At 44.6% G+C, this 20,319-nt stretch overlaps 1 protein-coding gene across 1 annotated transcript; it reads left to right on the top strand.

Moving 5' to 3' along the window:
• The first annotated feature begins 261 nt into the window (after positions 1–261).
• Positions 262–18,179, top strand: LOC139838986 (uncharacterized). Its single transcript, XM_071829006.1, has 4 exons — positions 262–1,375; positions 13,365–13,668; positions 13,916–15,215; positions 17,985–18,179. Exons 1-4 carry the CDS (start codon positions 262–264, stop codon positions 18,177–18,179), a joined length of 2,913 nt encoding a protein of 970 aa, XP_071685107.1.
• Positions 18,180–20,319: the final 2,140 nt, after the last annotated feature.

Raw genomic sequence — 20,319 nt, 5'->3', positions numbered from 1 at the left:
TCCGCTGCGCTACCACCTGCAGGCGGTGGCACGTATTAAACAACGTGTGCAACACGTTGTGTTGGACATAGAGTCCGGTTCCAATACCTCATGTAATCCTCCTATATATACATATGAAATAAACCAAACTCGGTCATCCGAGTAGTCTCAAATCTACCTGATCTTACATGGTATCAAGCCGGCCTCTTCTGCCGACACGCTGATCGCCGAAACAAACCCTAGATCGCTTCGACCGTCGCCCTCCGTCGCCTCGTCGACTCCATGGCGACCTCGTCGAACAGCGCCACCATCGCTCTCGGGACGCCGCCATCTGACAAGCTCACCCGGGCCAACTTCCCGGGCTGGCGCGCCCAGGTTCTGCCCGCCATCTGTGGCGCCCGTCTGCTTGGTTACCTCACCAGCGCGGTTGCTGCCCCGCCGGAAGAACTCGCCGTCACATCGGACAAGGACGGTGCTGCTGAAGCCCCCAAGATGGTGCCCAATCCTGCATATGATAACTGGATTGCGCAGGACCAGATTGTCCTGAGTTACCTTCTCCAGTCGCTCTCCCATGAGGTCCTTCCTCACGTTCATCGGATCGAGCATGCCGCCGGTGTATGGCAAGCCCTGGAAGAGATGTTTGTCTCACAGAGTGAAGCCAAGATTACCAATCTGCGCACCTCTCTGGCAAACACCAAGAAACTGAACATGACCACCGCGACGTACCTGACAAAGATGCAAGGGTTTGTCGATGAGCTAGCTATGGCTGGTTGTCCCGTCTCGACAAGGGAACATGTGTCCTTCGTCCTTGCGGGCCTTGGTGGCTCCTACAACGCTCTGGTGGCGGCTCTCGGCGTCCAGACTTCGCCGATTTCCCTCAGCCACCTGTACGCTCAGATTGACGCCTATGATAACCGCCAGGAGATGTTGCGCAGGTCCTCTGATCCTGACTTTGAGACCTCCGCCAACGCTGCTCAACGCCAACGCCGCCGTCGTCCCAACCAGAACCGCGGTGACCGCGGTGATCGCCGCGATGATCAGCGCCCAGAACGTCGCGATGATCGCGCCCCCTCTTATGGCCGTGGCGGTGGGCGTGCACCACCTGGAGGCGGCCGGGGCCGTGGTCGCGGGCGTCGTCGCACGACACCGTGGGTGGACGTCACATGTCAAATCTGCAATCGCGAAGGACACAAAGCCAATGACTGCTGGTACCGGTGGCAAGATGAGGATGACGACTCTGATGACGACAAGGAGGCCCATATTGCCTCCTACGGCGTCGACACAAATTGGTATTCTGACACTGGTGCCACCAACCACATCACCAGCGAGCTGAACAACCTGACGGTCCGTGATCACTACAAAGGACATGACAGGGTCAACACGGCCAGTGGGCAAGGTATGCAAATTTCACATGTTGGTCATTTAGTAGTTAGCACTCCTAATCAGAATTTTCAACTTCGTGATATTTTATGTGTTCCCAATGCCACCAAAAACCTCCTCTCAGTTCATAGGTTCACATATGATAATAAGGTCTTCATAGAGTTTCACCCTTTCTTTTTCTTGATTAAGGATCAGGTCACCAGGGCAATTCTTCATAGAGGGAGGTGTGTTGGAGGGCTCTATCCCTTCATCTCTTCATTGGTGTCACCATCATCATCCAAGCATGCGTTCCTTGCTTCCAAGCCGTCCAACAACAAGTGGCATAGTCGACTAGGTCACCCATCTTTTACTACTGTTAGGTTTATTATTAGATAGAATAAGCTTCCTTTTGTTAGGGATTCTCACATTGAGTCGATTTGTGACTCATGTCAGAAAGCAAAAAGTCATTGATACGTCCAATTTGCATCACTATTTTATATCATAATTTGCTGTTATTCATTGATATATTTCATGTTTGGACATAATACTTATGTTATTTCATCTATTTTGCATGTTTCATGATTATTGGAGGATCGAGCACCGCAGCCAGGATTCTGCTGGAAAAAGCACCGTCAGAACGCAGTATTTCGGAAGATCAACTGTGGAAGGAAATTATACCAAAAATCCTATTTTTCCAGATGACGAAGGAAGCCAGAAGGGGGAGCCGAGGGGACCCAAGGTGGGCCCAGACCACAGGCCGGCGCGGCCCATGGCCTGGCCGCGCCACCTGGTGAGGAGGGGGCCCCACAGCCCCTCTCGCCTCCTTTTCTTCGCGAAATCCTTCGTCCCGAAGACCTAAGCCACAGAGGATACCTCGCGAAGAGTTACAGCTGCCTCTGCGGGGCGGAGAACACCAGAGAGAAAAGAGATCTCCGGCGGCTGAGATCCGCCGGGAAAATTCCCTCCCGGAGGGGGAAATCGACGCCATCGTCACCGCCATCGAGCTGGACATCATCTCCATCACCATCACCATCATCTCCACCATCATCACCGCCGTCTCCACCGCTGCACATCGTCACCGCCGTAGCAATTTGGGTTTGATCTTGATTGTTTGATAGGGGAAACTCTCCCGGTATTGATTTCTACTTGTTGTTGATGCTATTGAGTGAAACCGTTGAACCAAGGTTTATGTTCAGATTGTTATTCATCATCATATCACCTCTGATCATGTTCCATATGATGTCTCGTGAGTAGTTCGTTTAGTTCTTGAGGACATGGGTGAAGTCTAAATGTTAGTAGTGAACCATGGTTGAGTAATATTCAATGTTATGATATTTAAGTTGTGGTGTTATTCTTCTAGTGGTGTCATGTGAACGTCGACTACATGACACTTCACCTTCATGGGCCTAGGGGAATGCATCTTGTATTCGTTTGCTAATTGCGGGGTTGTCGGAGTGACAGAAACCTAAACCCCCGTTGGTATATCGATGCAGGAGGGATAGCAGGATCTCAGAGTTTAAGGCTGTGGTTAGATTTATTCTTAATTACTTTCTTGTAGTTGCGGATGCTTGCAAGGGGTATAATCACAAGTTTGTATTAGTCCTAGGAAGGGCGGTACATTAGCATAGGTTCACCCACACAACACTTATCAAAACAATGAAGATTAATTAGCCGTATGTAGCGAAAGCACTAGACTAAAATCCCGTGTGTCCTCAGGAACGTTTGGTCATTATAAGTAAATAAACCGGCTTGTCCTTTGTGCTAAAAAGGATTGGGCCACTCGCTGCAATTGTTACTCTCGCACTTTACTTATTCGTACTTTATTCATCTGTTACATTAAAACCCCCTGAATACTTGTCTGTGAGCATTTACAGTGAATCCTTCATCGAAACTGCTTGTCAACACCTTCTGCTCCTCGTTGGGATCGACATTCTTACTTATCGAAGATACTACGATACACCCCCTATACTTGTGGGTCATCAAGACTATTTTCTGGCACCGTTGCCGGGGAGTGAAGCGCTATTGGTAAGTGGAATTGGTAAGGGAAATTTCTACTGTTTGTGCTGATTTTATTTCTTTCTTTGCCATAATTCATTATGGAGAGATCTTCTCTTGAGTGTTTATTTGGGAAATCTACTACTACTGCAAAGGTAGTGGATAAGGCGCCAGGTGAGGAAGAGATACCATACAAAATACCTATGAAAATTATTGAACGTGTAGTCGATAACCGTTATACAGGGGATGGAACTGTTCACCCTGGAGATCATTTACTGTTCTTACATGAATTATGCGGTTTATTCAAGTGTGCAGGTATTGCTATGGATAAAGTGAGGAAGAAACTATTCTCTATATCGCTGTCTGGTAAAGCGGCGCATTGGTATAAATTCTTTGGATAATGGGGATTCTCTTGAATGGAATGATATTGTGCCCCGGTTTTATTCTAAGTTCTATCCTCCAAGTGAAATTCATAAGGATCGGAACCGCATATATAATTTTTGGCCTCATGATGGAGAGAGTATAGCCCAAGCGTGGGGGAGATTGAAGTCTTTAATGCTCAAATGCCCCATTCATGAGCTTCCTCGTAATGTTATTATTGATAATTTCTATGCAAGACTTTCTTTTGAAGACAAGACCTTGCTGGATACTTCTTGTTCTGGATCATTCACGCGCAATAAGGAAGAGTTTAAAAGGGACCTTCTTAATCGGATCCAGGAAAATACTGAAGGATGGGAAATCGACAAAGAAAGAGAATCAGGTATAAATTATGATTACAAATGCATTGAAGCTTTTATGGATACTGATAAATTTCGTAATATGAGTGCTACTTATGGTCTTGATTCTCAAGTTGCTGCCAATCTTTATAAAGCTTTTGCCTCTCATTATGAATTGCCTAAGAAGAATTTTGATAAGTATCATGAACCGTATAAAGATAAAATTGATTCATCTATTAATAAATGCGTTGTTGTTGAAACTGTTGATCATGTTATTCCTGAAGCTTATATTGGAAAAACTCCTTTCCCTGCTAAAATGAAGGAGTACTCTGTTATAAATAGTGCGGTTCATAAAAGTGAAAAGAAACCTATAGAACCTGAAGAACAAATAAAAGTTGAACCTGTTGTTGCAATAGTTAAAGATCTTGTGACTGAAAATGTGGAGGATGGTCATATTATTTTCTGTGAAGATGCTTCTAATATTGTTTCACATCCTAATAAACCCAAACAAGTTAGTGTTCCTATGCTATCTGTTAGAATTGGTGATCATTGCTATTATGGTTTATGTGATATTGGTGCAAGTGTTAGTGCTATTCCTTATGAGCTTTACACGGAGATTATGCACGAAATTGATTCTTGTGAACTTGAAGATATTGATGTGGTTATTCAGCTGGCTAATAGAGAAACTATTTCTCCAATTGGTATTGTTCGAGATGTGGAAGTTCTATGTGGTAAGATTAAATATCCTGCCGACTTTTTGGTACTTGGTTCTGCTGCTAGTGATTATTGTCCTATCATTTTTGGTAGACCTTTTCTAAATACTTGTGGAGCTATTATAGATTGCAAGAAAGAGAAAATTTTGACTAAATTTGCTGGTGAATCTTATGAGTTTAACTTCTCTAAATTTACCAAAACTCCTTATAAAGCTGATTTGCCTAATGATGATTTTAAATTTGAAAAGTGTGCATCTATTGTTCTTGTTCCTAATAATCCTTTGCAGCAACATTTGGAGAATAGCGAGAGTGAAGTTTTTAGGAAAGAAAGAGATGAGCTTGAGGAAATTTTTCTTCGCCAACCTATTCTTAAGCATGATTTACCGGTGGAATATCTGGGTACAACACCGCCATCAAAGGAAGATCCTGTCTTTTATTTAAAACCTTTGCCTGATAATCTTAAATATGCTCATATTGATGATAAGAAAATATATCCTGTTATTATTAGTTCTAAGCTTACAGAGTTTGAAGAAGAAAGGCTATTGGAAATATTGAAGAAACACCGAGGTGCTATTGGCTACACTCTTGATCACTTGAAGGGGATTTCTCCCTCTATTTGCCAACACGCCATTAATATGGAAGATGATGCGAAGCCTGTTGTTGAACCTCAGCGTCGTCTAATTCTTAAGATGAAGGATGTGGTAAGAAATGAGGTATTACGACTTCTTGAAGCTGGTATTATATATCCTATTGCTGATAGTAGATGGGTTAGTCCTGTGCATTATGTTCCTAAGAAAGGAGGAATGACTGTTGTGCCTAATGATAATGATGAGCTCATACCTCAACGAGTAGTTGTAGGTTATAGATTGTGCATTGATTTTCGTTAAGTTAATAAAGTTACCAAGAAAGATCATTATCCTTTGCCTTTTATTGATCAAATGTTAGAAAGGTTATCCAAAAATACTCATTTTTGCTTTCTTGATGGTTATTCTGGGTTTTCACAAATTGCTGTTAAAACTAAGGATCAAGAGAAAACCACTTTCACTTGTCCCTATGGAACCTATGCTTATAGACGTATGCCTTTTGGTTTATGTAATGCTCCTGCTACTTTTCAAAGATGCATGTCTGCTATTTTTCATGGCTTTTGCGAGAGTATTGTAGAGGTATTCATGGATGATTTTTCTGTCTATGGGAATTCTTTTGATAATTGTTTGCAGAACCTTGATAAAGTTTTGCAGAGATGTGAAGAAACTAACCTTGTTCTTAATTGGGAGAAATGCCACTTTATGGTTAATGAAGGAATTGTATTGGGACATAAAATTTCCGAGAGAGGTATTGAAGTTGATAGAGCTAAAGTTGAAGCAATAGAGAAGATGTCCTATCCTAGGGATGTTAAAGGTATTCGTAGTGTTCTTGGTCATGCTGGGTTTTATAGGAGGTTTATTAAAGACTTCTCTAAGATTTCAAAGCCTCTTACTAATCTTCTTCAAAAAGATGTACCTTTTGTTTTTGATGATGATTGTAAGGAAGCTTTTGAAGCTCTAAAGAAAGCCTTAACAACTGCTCCTATAGTTGAACCTCCTGATTGGAACTTACCATTCGAAATTATGTGTGATGCTAGTGATTTTGCTGTAGGCGCTGTTCTTGGACAACGAGTAAATAAAAAATTGAATGTTATTCATTATGCTAGTAAAACTCTTGATGCTGCTCAAAGAAATTATGCTACTACTGAAAAAGAATTGTTAGCTGTAGTCTTTGCTTGTGATAAGTTTAGATCTTATATTGTTGATTCAAAAGTTACTATTCATACTGATCATGCTGCAATCAGATACCTTATGCAAAAGAAAGATGCTAAGCCAAGGCTTATTAGATGGGTACTTTTGTTGCAAGAATTTGATTTACATATTGTAGATAGGAAAGGTGCTGATAATCCTGTTGCTGATAATTTGTCTAGATTGGAAAATATTGCTTATGATCCTGTTCCTGTTAATGATAGTTTTCCAAATGAACAATTGGCTGTAATAAAGGTGAGCTCGCAAGACAGTCCTTGGTATGCTGATTATGCTAACTTTATTGTTTCCAAGTACTTGCCTCCGACCTTTTCAGCTCAAAGAAAGGAGGAAATTCTTTTATGACTTGAGGCATTATTTCTGGGATGACCCACACTTATATAAAGAAGGAGTGGATGGTATTCTGCGAAGATGTGTTCCCGAATATGAACAGCAGGAGATATTGAGTAAATGTCATGGGAGTGCTTATGGAGGACATCACGCCGGAGATAGAACCGCGCAAAAGGTTCTACAATCAGGTTTTTATTGGCCAACTCTCTTCAAAGATGCAAGGAAGTTTATTTTATCTTGTGATGAATGCCAAAGGGTTGGTAATATCTCCAGACGCAATGAAATGCCTATGAATTATACTCTTGTTATTGAACCGTTCGACTGTTGGGGATTTGACTTCATGGGACCTTTTCCCTCTTCAGAAGGTAACACTCATATACTTGTTGCTGTTGATTATGTTACTAAATGGGTGGAAGCCATACCTACAAAAAGTGCTGATGGTGAGACCTCTTTAAGAATGCTTTTAGATATTATTTTTTCTCGATTTGGAGTTCCTAGATATATTATGACTGATGGAGGTTCTCATTTTATTCATGGTGGTTTTAGAAAAACTCTTGCTAAATATGGCATTAATCATAGAATTGCTTCTGCTTATCATCCTCAAACTAGTGGGCAAGTAGAACTATCAAATAGAGAAATTAAATCTATCTTGCAAAAGACCGTTAATAAAACTAGAAAGAATTGGGCTAGTAAATTGAAGGAAGCACTATGGGCTTATAGAACTGCTTATAAAAATCCCATGGGAATGTCACCTTATAAAATGGTTTATGGAAAAGCTTGTCATTTATCTTTAGAACTAGAGCACAAAGCTTATTGGGCTGTTAGAGAATTAAATAAAGATCCTAAACTAGCTGGTAATAAGAGGTTGCTGCAATTGAGTTCCCTAGATGAATGGAGAAGTGAAGCTTATGAAAATGCTAAACTCTTTAAAGAGAAAATTAAAAAATGGCATGATAGAAGGATTATCAAAAGAGAATTTAATATTGGGGATAAAGTCCTATTGTATCGGTCTCGTCTCAGATTCTTTGCAGGGAAATTGCTCTCGAAATGGGAAGGACCATATGTTGTTGAGGAGGTGTATCGTTCAGGAGCAATAAAAATTAGCTCTCTCTAAGGCAATGCCACACAAGTGGTGAATGGACAAAGACTCAAGCATTATATCTCAGGTGATTCTTATAATGTTGATGTTGATATTATTCGAGTGGAAACACCGGAGGCTTTCATCAAAGGACAAATTGACAGTCCGCCAGAACTCGACTTTGAATAGGTAACAGGTATGGTAATGAAAAGTTCGCAATTTACTTTCCGAACAATATTTTTGCTGTTTTTGGAAAATATGAAAAATTACGAGACCGAAACGGAGTGGAGGAGACGCACGAGGGCGTGCCCCCATAGGCCGGCGCGGCCTGGCTGTGGCCCGCGCCGCCCTATGAGCTGGCCGCCTCGTCGCCCCTTTCCGACTCTGGTTCGACCTGGTACTTTCCTTTTGTCGTGAAAATTTTTGCTATATAATCCCCCGGACCCCTGGAGGTCCGTATATCGTTTTCTCGACGTGTTTTGCTTTGAGCTGTTTCTGCCAGGATCTATTTTCAATCTAGGAGCACCATGGTCTCCAACAACAAGGACAAGGAGCCTTCGGAGGAAGGTATCCAAGACCCCGAGTCAAGGAGTATGATGAGGAAGTCGAAGAAGTTCCGCGAGTACGCCCGCGCACCACCATTGCAAGCATCGGAGTGGTGTCAAACCCGTTCAACGCCAAGAAGAGTGCACGGATTAGCACCGGAGGAGGAGTTCCACGTCATTACCTAGCTCCAAAGACATCTTCTTCAGGCACTTACCATCCCTTCCGCAATCTAATCTACAATAATCAAATTGAAAGGACTCCCAAGGCAGCATTGCCTAGCAATTGGGATATAGATCGTTCTAACACTGCAGGAAGGACGAAGCCTGAAGCTGAAGGGTGGGGAAATAACTCCAAGAATTGGGACTCGCCGTCGGACATACTTCTTAATCGCGTCGAGCACAATTCGGAGATGATCCGCAACCTCATGTACAAGATTGATGAGCTTCAGGAGCTTGGGGAGAAGCTTGTTGGGAATTCATCACCACCGTCGCCAAAGGAGTAATTCATCATCGGTATTGGCATCCCCTTGGTTTGTTCCAAGCTTGGGGGAGTGCCGCGGTATCACTTCATCACTACCTTTTTACTTTTTACTATCAAGTAGTGTCATATCATGAGTAGGGAATTTATCATATAAGATGGGTTGCAGTGTGGAAGTATCTCTCCTTTAGTTTGTCTATGTATCCCTTGGTGTGAGTTATCGTTATGAAATATTAATGAGAAGTCTTATCATTTACATATTGCACACCTTATTTTAGTTTGCAATTCTATTATATGATTGATCTTGATTTTAGTATTGGTACCACTTTGGGAGCATCGAATAAATCTATTTGGTTTTGGCAAACTTAGCATTGGTCAATAGCAACAACACTTTGAGGTTTAAGTAGAAAAGAAATATACATATAGTTGCTTCATTGTCTTCCTTTCTTGTTAGTTCATAGCTTATTATTCTGAAGTTAAAATTGTTTGTGCTTGCAAGAAAGATGCATGATTATGTCTATCACATGTATATTTGTTTGTTTCCCTCAACTCTTATGCTTGCTAATTAACCTTGCTAGCCAAAGACCTGTACTGAGAGGGAATGCTTCTCGTACGTCCAAACCTGAACCCAAACCTATGCCATTTGTGTCCACCATATCTACCTACTACATGGTATTTTCTGCCATTCCAAGTAAATACTTCATGTGCTACCTTTAAACAATTCAAAATTTATTACTCCTTATTTGTGTCAATGTTTTATAGATCATGAGGAAGTATGTGGTGTTTTATCTTTCAGTCTTGTTAAGCAGCTTCCACTAATGGACTAGTGGCTTCATCCACTTATCCTATAGTTTTGCAAAAAGAGCTGGCAACGGGGTCCCCGGCCCCAATTAATCAACTTTCATTAATAATTCTCTTCACATGTTTTGCTCTGATTCATCAGTAAGCAACTTAATTTTGCAATAGACACTCCTCCATGGTATGAGATTGTTGGAAGGCACCCGAGGATTCGGTTAGCCATGGCTTGTGTAAGCAAAGGTTGGGGGGAGTGTCATCCTTAAATAAACTAAAGTACATGTGTAAACAAAAGAGAAGAGGGATGATTTACCTTGCTGGTAGAGATAACGTCCTTCATGGGAGCCGCTCTTTGGAGGTCTGTTTGGCAAGGGGGTTAGAGTACCCGCTACCAGTCGTTGACAACAACAAACACCTCTCAAAACTTTACTTTTATTCTCTTTATATGATTTCAAAACTGAAAAAGCTCTAGCACATGATTTAATCCCTACTTCCCTCTGCGAAGGGCCTGTCTTTTACTTTATGTTGAGTCAGTAAACCTATTTTCCCTCCATCTCAAGCAAGCATTTGAGTTGTTGTGATCAAACCATTATATTGTGATTTGCTTCATCATATCTTTTATTCTTCCTTGTTTAGTACAAGTTTTATCTGAATGAATATAGCTTTGCAAGTTATCAATGATCATTATGATTGAGTATGCAAGTTTACCATAAGCTTTAACATAAGAGTGCTGCTCAATAGATAAGTATAATCTGTTAACTGTTCTCTGACCAAGAACGAAGTTTGCCATCACCAACTATGATTTCTTATGCACCTTTATTTGTGATTACCTTATACTTGTTTCAAGTTGAATTATATGAGGAAGTTGTTTACTAGAATGATTTGTGTGAATGAATATGATGCTTCTTGCCCGTATTTTATTTATCGACTCTTCACTCCATAAACATGTGGTCCTGTTTACCGAGTTCAGTTTCGCTTGGGGACAAGCGAAGTCTAAGCTTGGGGGGAGTTGATACGTCCAATTTGCATCACTATTTTATATCATAATTTGCTGTTATTCATTGATATATTTCATGTTTGGACATAATACTTATGTTATTTCATCTATTTTGCATGTTTCATGATTATTGGAGGATCGAGCACCGGAGCCGTGGATTCTCGCTGGAAAAAGCACCGTCGTAACGCAATATTTCGGAAGATCAACTGTGGAAGGAAATTATACCAAAAATCCTATTTTCCCGGATGACGAAGGAAGCCGAAGGGGAGCCGAGGGGACCCAAGGTGGGCCCAGACCACAGGCCGGCGCGGCCCATGGCCTGGCCGCGCCACCTGGTGAGGAGGGGGCCCCACAGCCCCTCTCGCCTCCTTTTCTTCGCGAAATCCTTCGTCCCGAAGACCTAAGCCACAGAGGGTACCTCGCGAAGAGTTACAGCCGCCTCTGCGGGGCGGAGAACACCAGAGAGAAAAGAGCTCTCCGGCGGCTGAGATCCGCCGGGGAAATTCCCTCCCGGAGGGGGAAATCGACGCCATCGTCACCGCCATCGAGCTGGACATCATCTCCATCACCATCACCATCATCTCCACCATCATCACCGCCGTCTCCACCGCTGCACATCGTCACCGCCGTAGCAATTTGGGTTTGATCTTGATTGTTTGATAGGGGAAACTCTCCCGGTATTGATTTCTACTTGTTGTTGATGCTATTGAGTGAAACCGTTGAACCAAGGTTTATGTTCAGATTGTTATTCATCATCATATCACCTCTGATCATGTTCCATATGATGTCTCGTGAGTAGTTCGTTTAGTTCTTGAGGACATGGGTGAAGTCTAAATGTTAGTAGTGAACCATGGTTGAGTAATATTCAATGTTATGATATTTAAGTTGTGGTGTTATTCTTCTAGTGGTGTCATGTGAACGTCGACTACATGACACTTCACCTTCATGGGCCTAGGGGAATGCATCTTGTATTCGTTTGCTAATTGCGGGGTTGCCGGAGTGACAGAAACCTAAACCCCGTTGGTATATCGATGCGGGGAGGGATAGCAGGATCTCAGAGTTTAAGGCTGTGGTTAGATTTATTCTTAATTACTTTCTTGTAGTTGCGGATGCTTGCAAGGGGTATAATCACAAGTTTGTATTAGTCCTAGGAAGGGCGGTACATTAGCATAGGTTCACCCACACAACACTTATCAAAACAATGAAGATTAATTAGCCGTATGTAGCGAAAGCACTAGACTAAAATCCCGTGTGTCCTCAGGAACGTTTGGTCATTATAAGTAAACAAACCGGCTTGTCCTTTGTGCTAAAAAGGATTGGGCCACTCGCTGCAATTGTTACTCTCGCACTTTACTTATTCGTACTTTATTCATCTGTTACATTAAAACCCCCTGAATACTTGTCTGTGAGCATTTACAGTGAATCCTTCATCGAAACTGCTTGTCAACACCTTCTGCTCATCGTTGGGATCGACATTCTTACTTATCGAAGATACTACGATACACCCCCTATACTTGTGGGTCATCAGTCATCAGTTACCATATCCAGTGTCCACTAGTGTTTCCTCTGAACCCCTACAATTAGTTTTCTCTGATGTATGGGGTCCTGCTCCCACCTCTGATGGTCGTCATGAATACTATATTAGTTTTATTGATGATTACAGTAAATTTACCTGGATATACTTGCTCAAACGAAAATCTGATGCTCTTGGTGCTTTTGTCAACTTCCAGAAATTAGTAGAAAGGAAACTAGACCGCAAAATCCTCACAGTTCAGTCTGACGGGGGGGGGGGGGGGGGGTGAATATGAAAAATTAAACTCCTTCTTTCAGACACAAGGCATCTCTCACCTTGTCTCTTGCCCTCATGCACATCAGCAAAATGGCTCTGCAGAAAGAAAACATAGGCATATTGTTGAAGTAGGCCTCGCTCTCCTTGCCACTGCTCATATGCCTCTCAAATTTTGGGATGAAGCTTTCCTCACTGCCACATATCTCATAAACATGCTTCCCAGCAAAACTATCAACAATGAAACACCAGTTCATCGTCTCCTAGGCACTAAACCCAACTATAAGTCCTTACGTGTGTTTGGCTGTGCTTGCTGGCCCAACTTGCGCCCTTACAACAAACGCAAGCTTGCTTTCCGCTCCACTCAGTGTGTTTTCTTGGGATATAGCCCAAAACCTAAAGGGGTCAAGTGTCTAGAAGTCTCCTCTGGACGAGTTTACATATCTCGCGATGTTGTCTTCGATGAATCTGTGTTTCCGTTCCAAAGTCTTCATCCAAATGCAGGAGCCCATCTTAGACAAGAAATTCTACTCCTTGATTCATCTCTTTTAAATTCTGATTCTAGGGATGCTACTATTGATGATTTACTTGTGACTAATTTGCCTGCTACTCATGGTTCCCCTAGTGCTCCTCTTGTTGTGTAGGATCTGTCACGACATGCTTCAGAAAAATTGAGGCAAAATGGTGCTCCAAATAGTCCACCAGCCTCCCCTGAAACCTCCTCACAAAACGACAGCGGCAGCAATCCCGAAGACGATTTTCTGACCGAATCTTCCTCGGGATCCCCGCCTCCATTCGATCAGGCGCCCGACACTCCCGCCCACGCCTCGGGATCTCCCGCCGCGTCGGCGTCCGCGCGCCCTGCCTCGCCTGCCCACCTGTCTGGCCGTGCCGCGGGATCCTCTGCGCCTGGGCGTGCACGTGGCTCCACGCCCGCCGCGTCTTCAGACACATAGGGGGTCCCTGGATCGCCTGTGGCCAGTGGCGGGGCCAGCTCTGCTGCCTCCTCTGCCGCGACAGGATCCGCCGGCTCCTCCGGATCCTCTGCTCCGGCCTCTCCTGTGCCTCAGCCTGCAGCTCGTCGTCCTGTTACACGGGCGTCTTGAGGCATCAAACGTCCCAAACAATATCATGATGGTACCGTTCGCTGGGGCATGTCCGCTGTTACTGATGAGCCACGTACCTTGCAGCAAGCTCTCAGTGACCCAAATTGGCATCATGCCATGGATGAGGAGTATTCTGCCTTAATAAAGAACAAGACATGGCACTTGGTTCCCTCTCATACTGCAAAGAATGTTGTTGACTGCAGGTGGATATAAAAAATCAAGCATAAAGCTGATGGCTCTATTGATAGATACAAAGCTCGTCTAGTGGCCAAAGGGTTCAAACAACATTATGGCATTGACTATGAGGACACTTTCAGTCCAGTGGTCAAGATAGCAACTGTCATACTTGTTCTAGCCATCTCAGTCTCTCGGGGTTGGACTTTGCGACAGCTTGATGTCAAGAATGTGTTTCTTCATGGTGTTCTGGAAGAGGAAGTCTATATGAGACATCCACCTGGTTATGAAGACAGGGGGAAAACAAACTATGTCTGCAAACTTGACAAAGCACTGTATGGACTGAAACAAGCTCCACGTGCTTGGTACTCCAGGTTGAGTTCGAAGTTGGTGTCACTTGGTTTTCAATCATCTAAGTCTGACACTTCTTTGTTTATATACCGCAAGTCTGGGGTTACTATTTTCATGCTTATCTATGTTGATGATATCATTGTGGCTAGTTCTTCTCAGCAAGCAACAGATGCTCTTCTTCGAGATTTAAGCAAGGATTTTGCATTAAAAGACCTAGGTGATCTTCATTACTTCTTGGGTATGGAAGTACACAAAGTTGATGATGGTATAGTCCTGAATCAAGCCAAGTATGCTCAGGATATTTTAGCCTGGGTTGGTATGAAGGACTGCACTGGATGTCCTACACCCTCATCTTCATCAGAGAAAATAACCGCACATGAAGGTAGCTTGCTTGGTCCTGAAGATATTACAAGTTACAGGAGTATGGTTGGTGCTCTGCAGTACTTAACTCTTACAAGGCCAGATATTTCTTATGTAGTGAATAAGGTCTGTCAGTATCTTCATGCACCTACTACTGTTCATTGGACTGCTGCCAAGAGAATTCTGAGATATGTTAAAAGTACTCTGCGCATTGGACTTACTTTTATGAGATCCTCATCCACACTTGTTAGTGCTTTCTCTGATGCTGACTGGGCCGGCTGTGTTGATGACCGCCGTTCTACTGGAGGTTTTGCAGTTTTCTATGGCTGTAATCTGATTTCTTGGAGTGCAAAGAAACAGGCTACAGTCTCTAGATCAAGTACAGAAGCTGAGTACAAGTCAGTGGCCAATGCAACTGCAGAAATGATATGGGTACAGTCTCTTCTCAAGGAATTGGGAGTGAAGCTTCGACAGACACCAATATTGTGGTGTGACATTCTTGGTGCTACATACTTGTCAGCAAATCCATTGTTTCACGCCAGAGCCAAGCACATTGATATAGATTTTCACTTTGTTCGAGAACAAGTGTTGAAAAAGCAACTAGAAGTTAGATTTGTTCCTTCTAAGGATCAGGTTGCAGATGGCTTCACAAAGCCACTCCCTGTTAGAAATTTCTTAGAGTTTAGACATAATCTCAACTTAGTGAGTTGTGATTAAGGGAGGGTATTAAACAACGTGTGCAACACGTTGTGTTGGACATAGAGTCCGGTTCCAATACCTCATGTAATCCTTCTATATATACATATGAAATAAACCAAACTCGGTCATCCGAGTAGTCTCAAATCTACCTGATCTTACAGCACGCCATGGTGGCCGACCGCTCCTTCCTCCGCCGCAAGGAGAGAGGGATGGCATGGTGAGGTGGTGTCATGCCACGGCATGGCATTGTCCTGGCCAACAACGTCGCTCCAGTGCCTCTCCACTGCATGGCTTTGTCTTCTGGATGCAAGGAGGGTCTGGTGATGACATAGGGTCGATGGTTGAGGCCTTGGTCCACTGGATATTGCAAGGTATGGAGTTGGCAGATGATTGCACACAACCTGTTTGATGAATTGGCCGCAAGAGGTCAACTTTGGAATTTTTGGATGAAATTTGGTGGATTTGAATCATAAATGATTTGCAATAGAATGGTGGTGGTGGTGGTCAAAATGGAGTTTGTTTGCAAAATCACAAAATGCATATGATCTTCCATATGCAACAAAGTCTCAACTTTGGTTGATCACCATTTGAAATAGGGAAAGAATTTGGGGTGATGGTTTTGGGCAAAGTTGTTCACCTTGATGTTGTCTTGGATGAGGTGCAAAGATTTGGCAAAGTCTAGAAGAGAAATCTCTAAATAACAGGGCTCAAAGTAGGTACCAGATTAAAATTGTCACAAGTGACCATATTGCATGTAACTTGGAATTTGAATTTGATTTTGATTTGATTTGAGTTTCTTTGATCCCAAAAGTGTTTAAAAGTGTTTAGTAACCATTTACAACCAATGGTGCAAGCCAAAGTGGTCTAAGTTAAGAATTTGCAAAAATGGCATAAGCCATATGTGTGTGTTGAGAAGAATTTTATAATTTCTTTTATAATTTCTTTTTCCTTGTATTTGGATGATCCAAAGATTAAAGTTAGGGTTTGGGTGTAAGTGTAATCACACAAGAACATATCATGGCCAATTGCACACTTAAGTAAATAAACAAAGTGATCTATATGCATAGCACTATATGATGAGAAAAAGTTTTTGTTGGTTCTCAAATTTGGGTTTTTGGAACTCTCTCTTTCTTCTTTATTGAAAAGTTGGGATGTTACAACTAGGACACATAAAATGCACAATGCGGCTCCGCGGGATTTTCTGACTTCGTTTAAAGTGCCATTCGGCCAAAACGGGCGCCCACGAAGATGCGATATGCCGTACCGGGCGCGCAGGTGCACCCGTTAACCATCGCGCTAAATGGAAAACATTTAGCACATAAAGTGATGTGTCGTAGACCTAAAAACATTTTTCCCGGAATTTATTGAGCGACAGAAAGTGTAGCCCTAGTTCAAATCCGGTCAGTTTCCAGTGGATTCGGCGGGACAACGCAGGAAGCCACATGGATTCCAAGATATCTAGCGCGCACATGCATATGGCATGTGATATGTGGTACGAAGGCAGTGTCCTACCACTAAGCGGAGGCCTCGCGCAATACTAAAATGCGCCCATGTAGCTGCTTCACAAAAAAAAAACCTGTTTTGGCACCCCGAAAATGAAAAAACCATCGTCCATGGGTCGGACTGGAAATCCGCTCCCGGGGCCTTGCTTCCCATCCCAGGGACCACGCACGTGCCAAATATGGCCTCGTTTCGACAAACTATGCGGTGTCACGAGCCGTTTCCTACTTATTTCCCCTAAAAATCATAGAACTCCGGACTTGATAGCCCTGTTCATGAAGGATTTTCCAAAATAATTGCCGTATCCCAATTTCGTCTTTGGAGTGGTTACTAGGACACATAAAATGACGCCATGCGGCTCTGCGGGATTTTCTGACTTCATTTAAATTGCCATCTGGCCAAAACGGAACCCGAGGACATATAAGAAAGTGTTTGAATTGTTACTATGTTAACATGGTAATGTACATGATTCAAATATGCATGATTTTGATATAAACGGATAGAGGATATTTTTCTGAATATTTTGATACCTTATACGTATTTTTCTGACATCTATGAATTAGTTATGATTTTTACAAAATTAGTCAAATTTGAAAAATGGCCTACGCCGAGGGTGGCCGTCGGCGTAGCCCTGTCTACGCCTAGGGCCAAAGATATACCGAGAGCTACCATCGTAGACCTTGCTACGCCGACGGCAACGCTACGCCGAGGGTCTGACCAGCAGGTTGGCCATACGCTGCCCCGACTTTTGGGAGGCCTCCCATTCCTACTGACTACCGTACTCACCGCGGTTGGAGAACATGATGGTAGCTATATTTATAACCATGGCTAAAATAACATGATGATTAGAGAACTTGACATCAACTTGAACTTCATCGGTCCACAGAAGCCAAAGACCACCCGAAAGGCCATTAGAAGGTACAACATAACTATCAGCAATGTTAAAGTGATTATTAAGCTGTACTGAGGTGCATTTAGAAGATCTAGTTTCAGACACAAAAATTAGCTGTGCTCCTGTTGACGACATCAAATTGGCAAGGTACCCCATTTTACTAGAACTATGAAGATTCTTGCCCTTACCTTGACAATTCCATCCGATCATCTTCATGGCACCTTGCAGGCTGACGCCGCTTCCCCATCGAACTGCTTGCTGTATCATGTGACGATCTCCTGTAGTAGAACCATGTTGCTGCTTCCCATTGGTAAAGACTTCATAACCTCCTCTTCTTGCAGGCGTTTGGCAGGAATCTAAAGCAGAGTCAGGAGGTCGGCTTCCCCCACCATGGCGACAATGGAAGGAACGCTGGTGCCCAGCCATGGGCGTTCTTGTTCTCTCCCAAAGACCTCCCTCCACCACTTGCTCGTCCTGAGGGAGCTCAGATCGAGGCCTATAGATGTTGGAACCCTCCCAGCAACAAAGCTGATTGAGTGCCCTTACTGACGAAAATCTTTGGAACACGGGATGAGGCCATAGCCGGAGGGGAAATTCGGTTAGTTGCCTAGAGATTGGTTGGAAAACAACTGAATCTTGCTTGCTCTGGTCGGATGGCTTGGGTTCCTTAGGTCGCTCAGGATTATGAGATGGAATTGGAGAGGAAGCACATGGGGAGAGAGTGGGACGGGGCAGGGAAAAAACTGAGGATGCGAAGGAGAGGAGAGGGTCACTGGTGAAGGAAGGAGGCATGGGGGAGGAGGAGAGAGAGACGGGATCGGAGGGGGAAGGAGGCAAAGAAGGTTCTAGAATCGGCATCACGCCAGTCGCCATAGAGGTATACCTTATCCAAACATCAGGGCTTGCAGAGGTTTGACTCGTACTCACCGCGGTTGGAGGAGCTATGTACGTACATGGCGCGTTCTGGCGGAGAGGCGCCTGTTCCCGTGCCCTGCGCCATGCCAAGTTAGGGTCGGACTCGTGTTGGTACTTGGTACGTGTTTGACTAGGTAAGTTAGTCAAGTTAGGCTCGGATTCGTGTTGGTACGTGTTTGTGCGCGAGTCTATATAAGCAAGCAAGGGCATGCATACCTAATACCTACCGTCAGTTGACAAGAGAAACGAAAAGAAGAAGGAGACGATGGCCGCGGAAACGCTCCCCGATAACGCCATCCTGGAGATCCTCGCGCGCGTGCCGGAAGTGCCCGCGCTCCTCCGCTGCGCCGCCACCTGCAGGCGGTGGCACGCCCTGGTAGCCGACCGCTCCTTCCTCCGCCGCCGCTGGCCGGACACCGCGTACTCCCTCCTTGGCACATTCGCCCCCAAGAAGTTGAACCGCGGAGACGAGGCCTCCTTCCTCCCGGGTCCGACTCCGAGCTCGGCCGGCGACCGCTTGCTCAGCTCTTTCGTCTCCGACGTCGGCAGCCTCCCCGCCGACTACGTGTGGCCGCTGGCGTCGCACGACGGCCTCGTCCTGTTAAGTCTCATCAACCAGAGCCCCGGGGCCGAGAAGATCGATGGCGTTCAGCTGGCCGTGTGCAGTCTGCTCGCCGGCACATGCGACGTGATACCCCCTTTCAAACGGTATACATACTGCAAGGGCCACGCCGTTCTGAGAAGTGCGGACTGCCGGCAATCTTTCAAAGTGCTAATGATCGAAGGTCACGACGAGAGGGGCTACGGCCTCCACACCTTCGTGGCTGGCCAGCCGAGCTGGAACGCGCCTACCTTGCACCGATGCAGGGAAGCAGTGGGCTCCCTCATGCACAGCGATGCCGTCGTGTGCCAGGGAAGGGCGAACTGGCTCTTTTGTGCGTCCTCCACCTTCCACATCCTTCACGTCGACGCCGACACCGGCCGCGTCTGTTGGATTAATCCTCCACATATGTCCTCTGTCACTTTGCATCTTCAGTTAACTGAAGCTGTTCTCGCTGTTGTCAACGATAGTCTGAACTCTGTCAGTTAACTTGTATCCCGTAGGAAATAAGATAGGGACTGGATCGTGAGCCTGTTTGCGATTTGGTCCTATTAGTTGGTTTGTTTCTTTCTGTTAGATGCTAGCCGTCACAAGTGGATCGTGGGATGGCATGATCATCACGCCTGTGACGGTGCTACCGCTCAGACCGGGAGGACGTGGGATGGCACGTCCGTTAGCCTCGCTCTTGAGCTGGTTTTTCGCTTTCAGTTGTAATTCCCTTTTTAAGTGGTTAAGGAAGACAGAAAAGCTGCAAGACTGACGCAGCACAAAAACTCCCTTGTGATCTTCGTGTTCGATCGTGATCTGAGAGAGAGCGAGAGCGTGTGTGAGTTCAGTTTGACAACGACAGCGTCTCCTCAACCAAGCTCAGGAGCCCCATCAGCTCGTGCCCCCATGGCGCCGGTACCACCAATCTCAACGTCGCCCGGCGTGGCCAAAGCCGCCTTGCTACCACCATCGATGGAAAGCTCTTGTCGCTTTGCTTATACGACGCGGACCTCCAGATGGTGGAGATCTGGACGCAACCAGCGACACGCCGTGGACAAGACTGGCCGCGCACCGGGGTGATCGACCTGAAACCATTCCTGGGGCAGCAGCCTCCATGCATCTGGCTGGGACAGAGGTGCGGCAACGGGAAGCTGCTCATCAAGCTCGCACAG

Source organism: Lolium perenne, chromosome 4, assembly GCF_019359855.2.
Source record: "Lolium perenne isolate Kyuss_39 chromosome 4, Kyuss_2.0, whole genome shotgun sequence".
NCBI classification, from domain to species: domain Eukaryota; kingdom Viridiplantae; phylum Streptophyta; class Magnoliopsida; order Poales; family Poaceae; genus Lolium; species Lolium perenne.
This window is presented reverse-complemented; position numbering and strand designations above follow the sequence as displayed.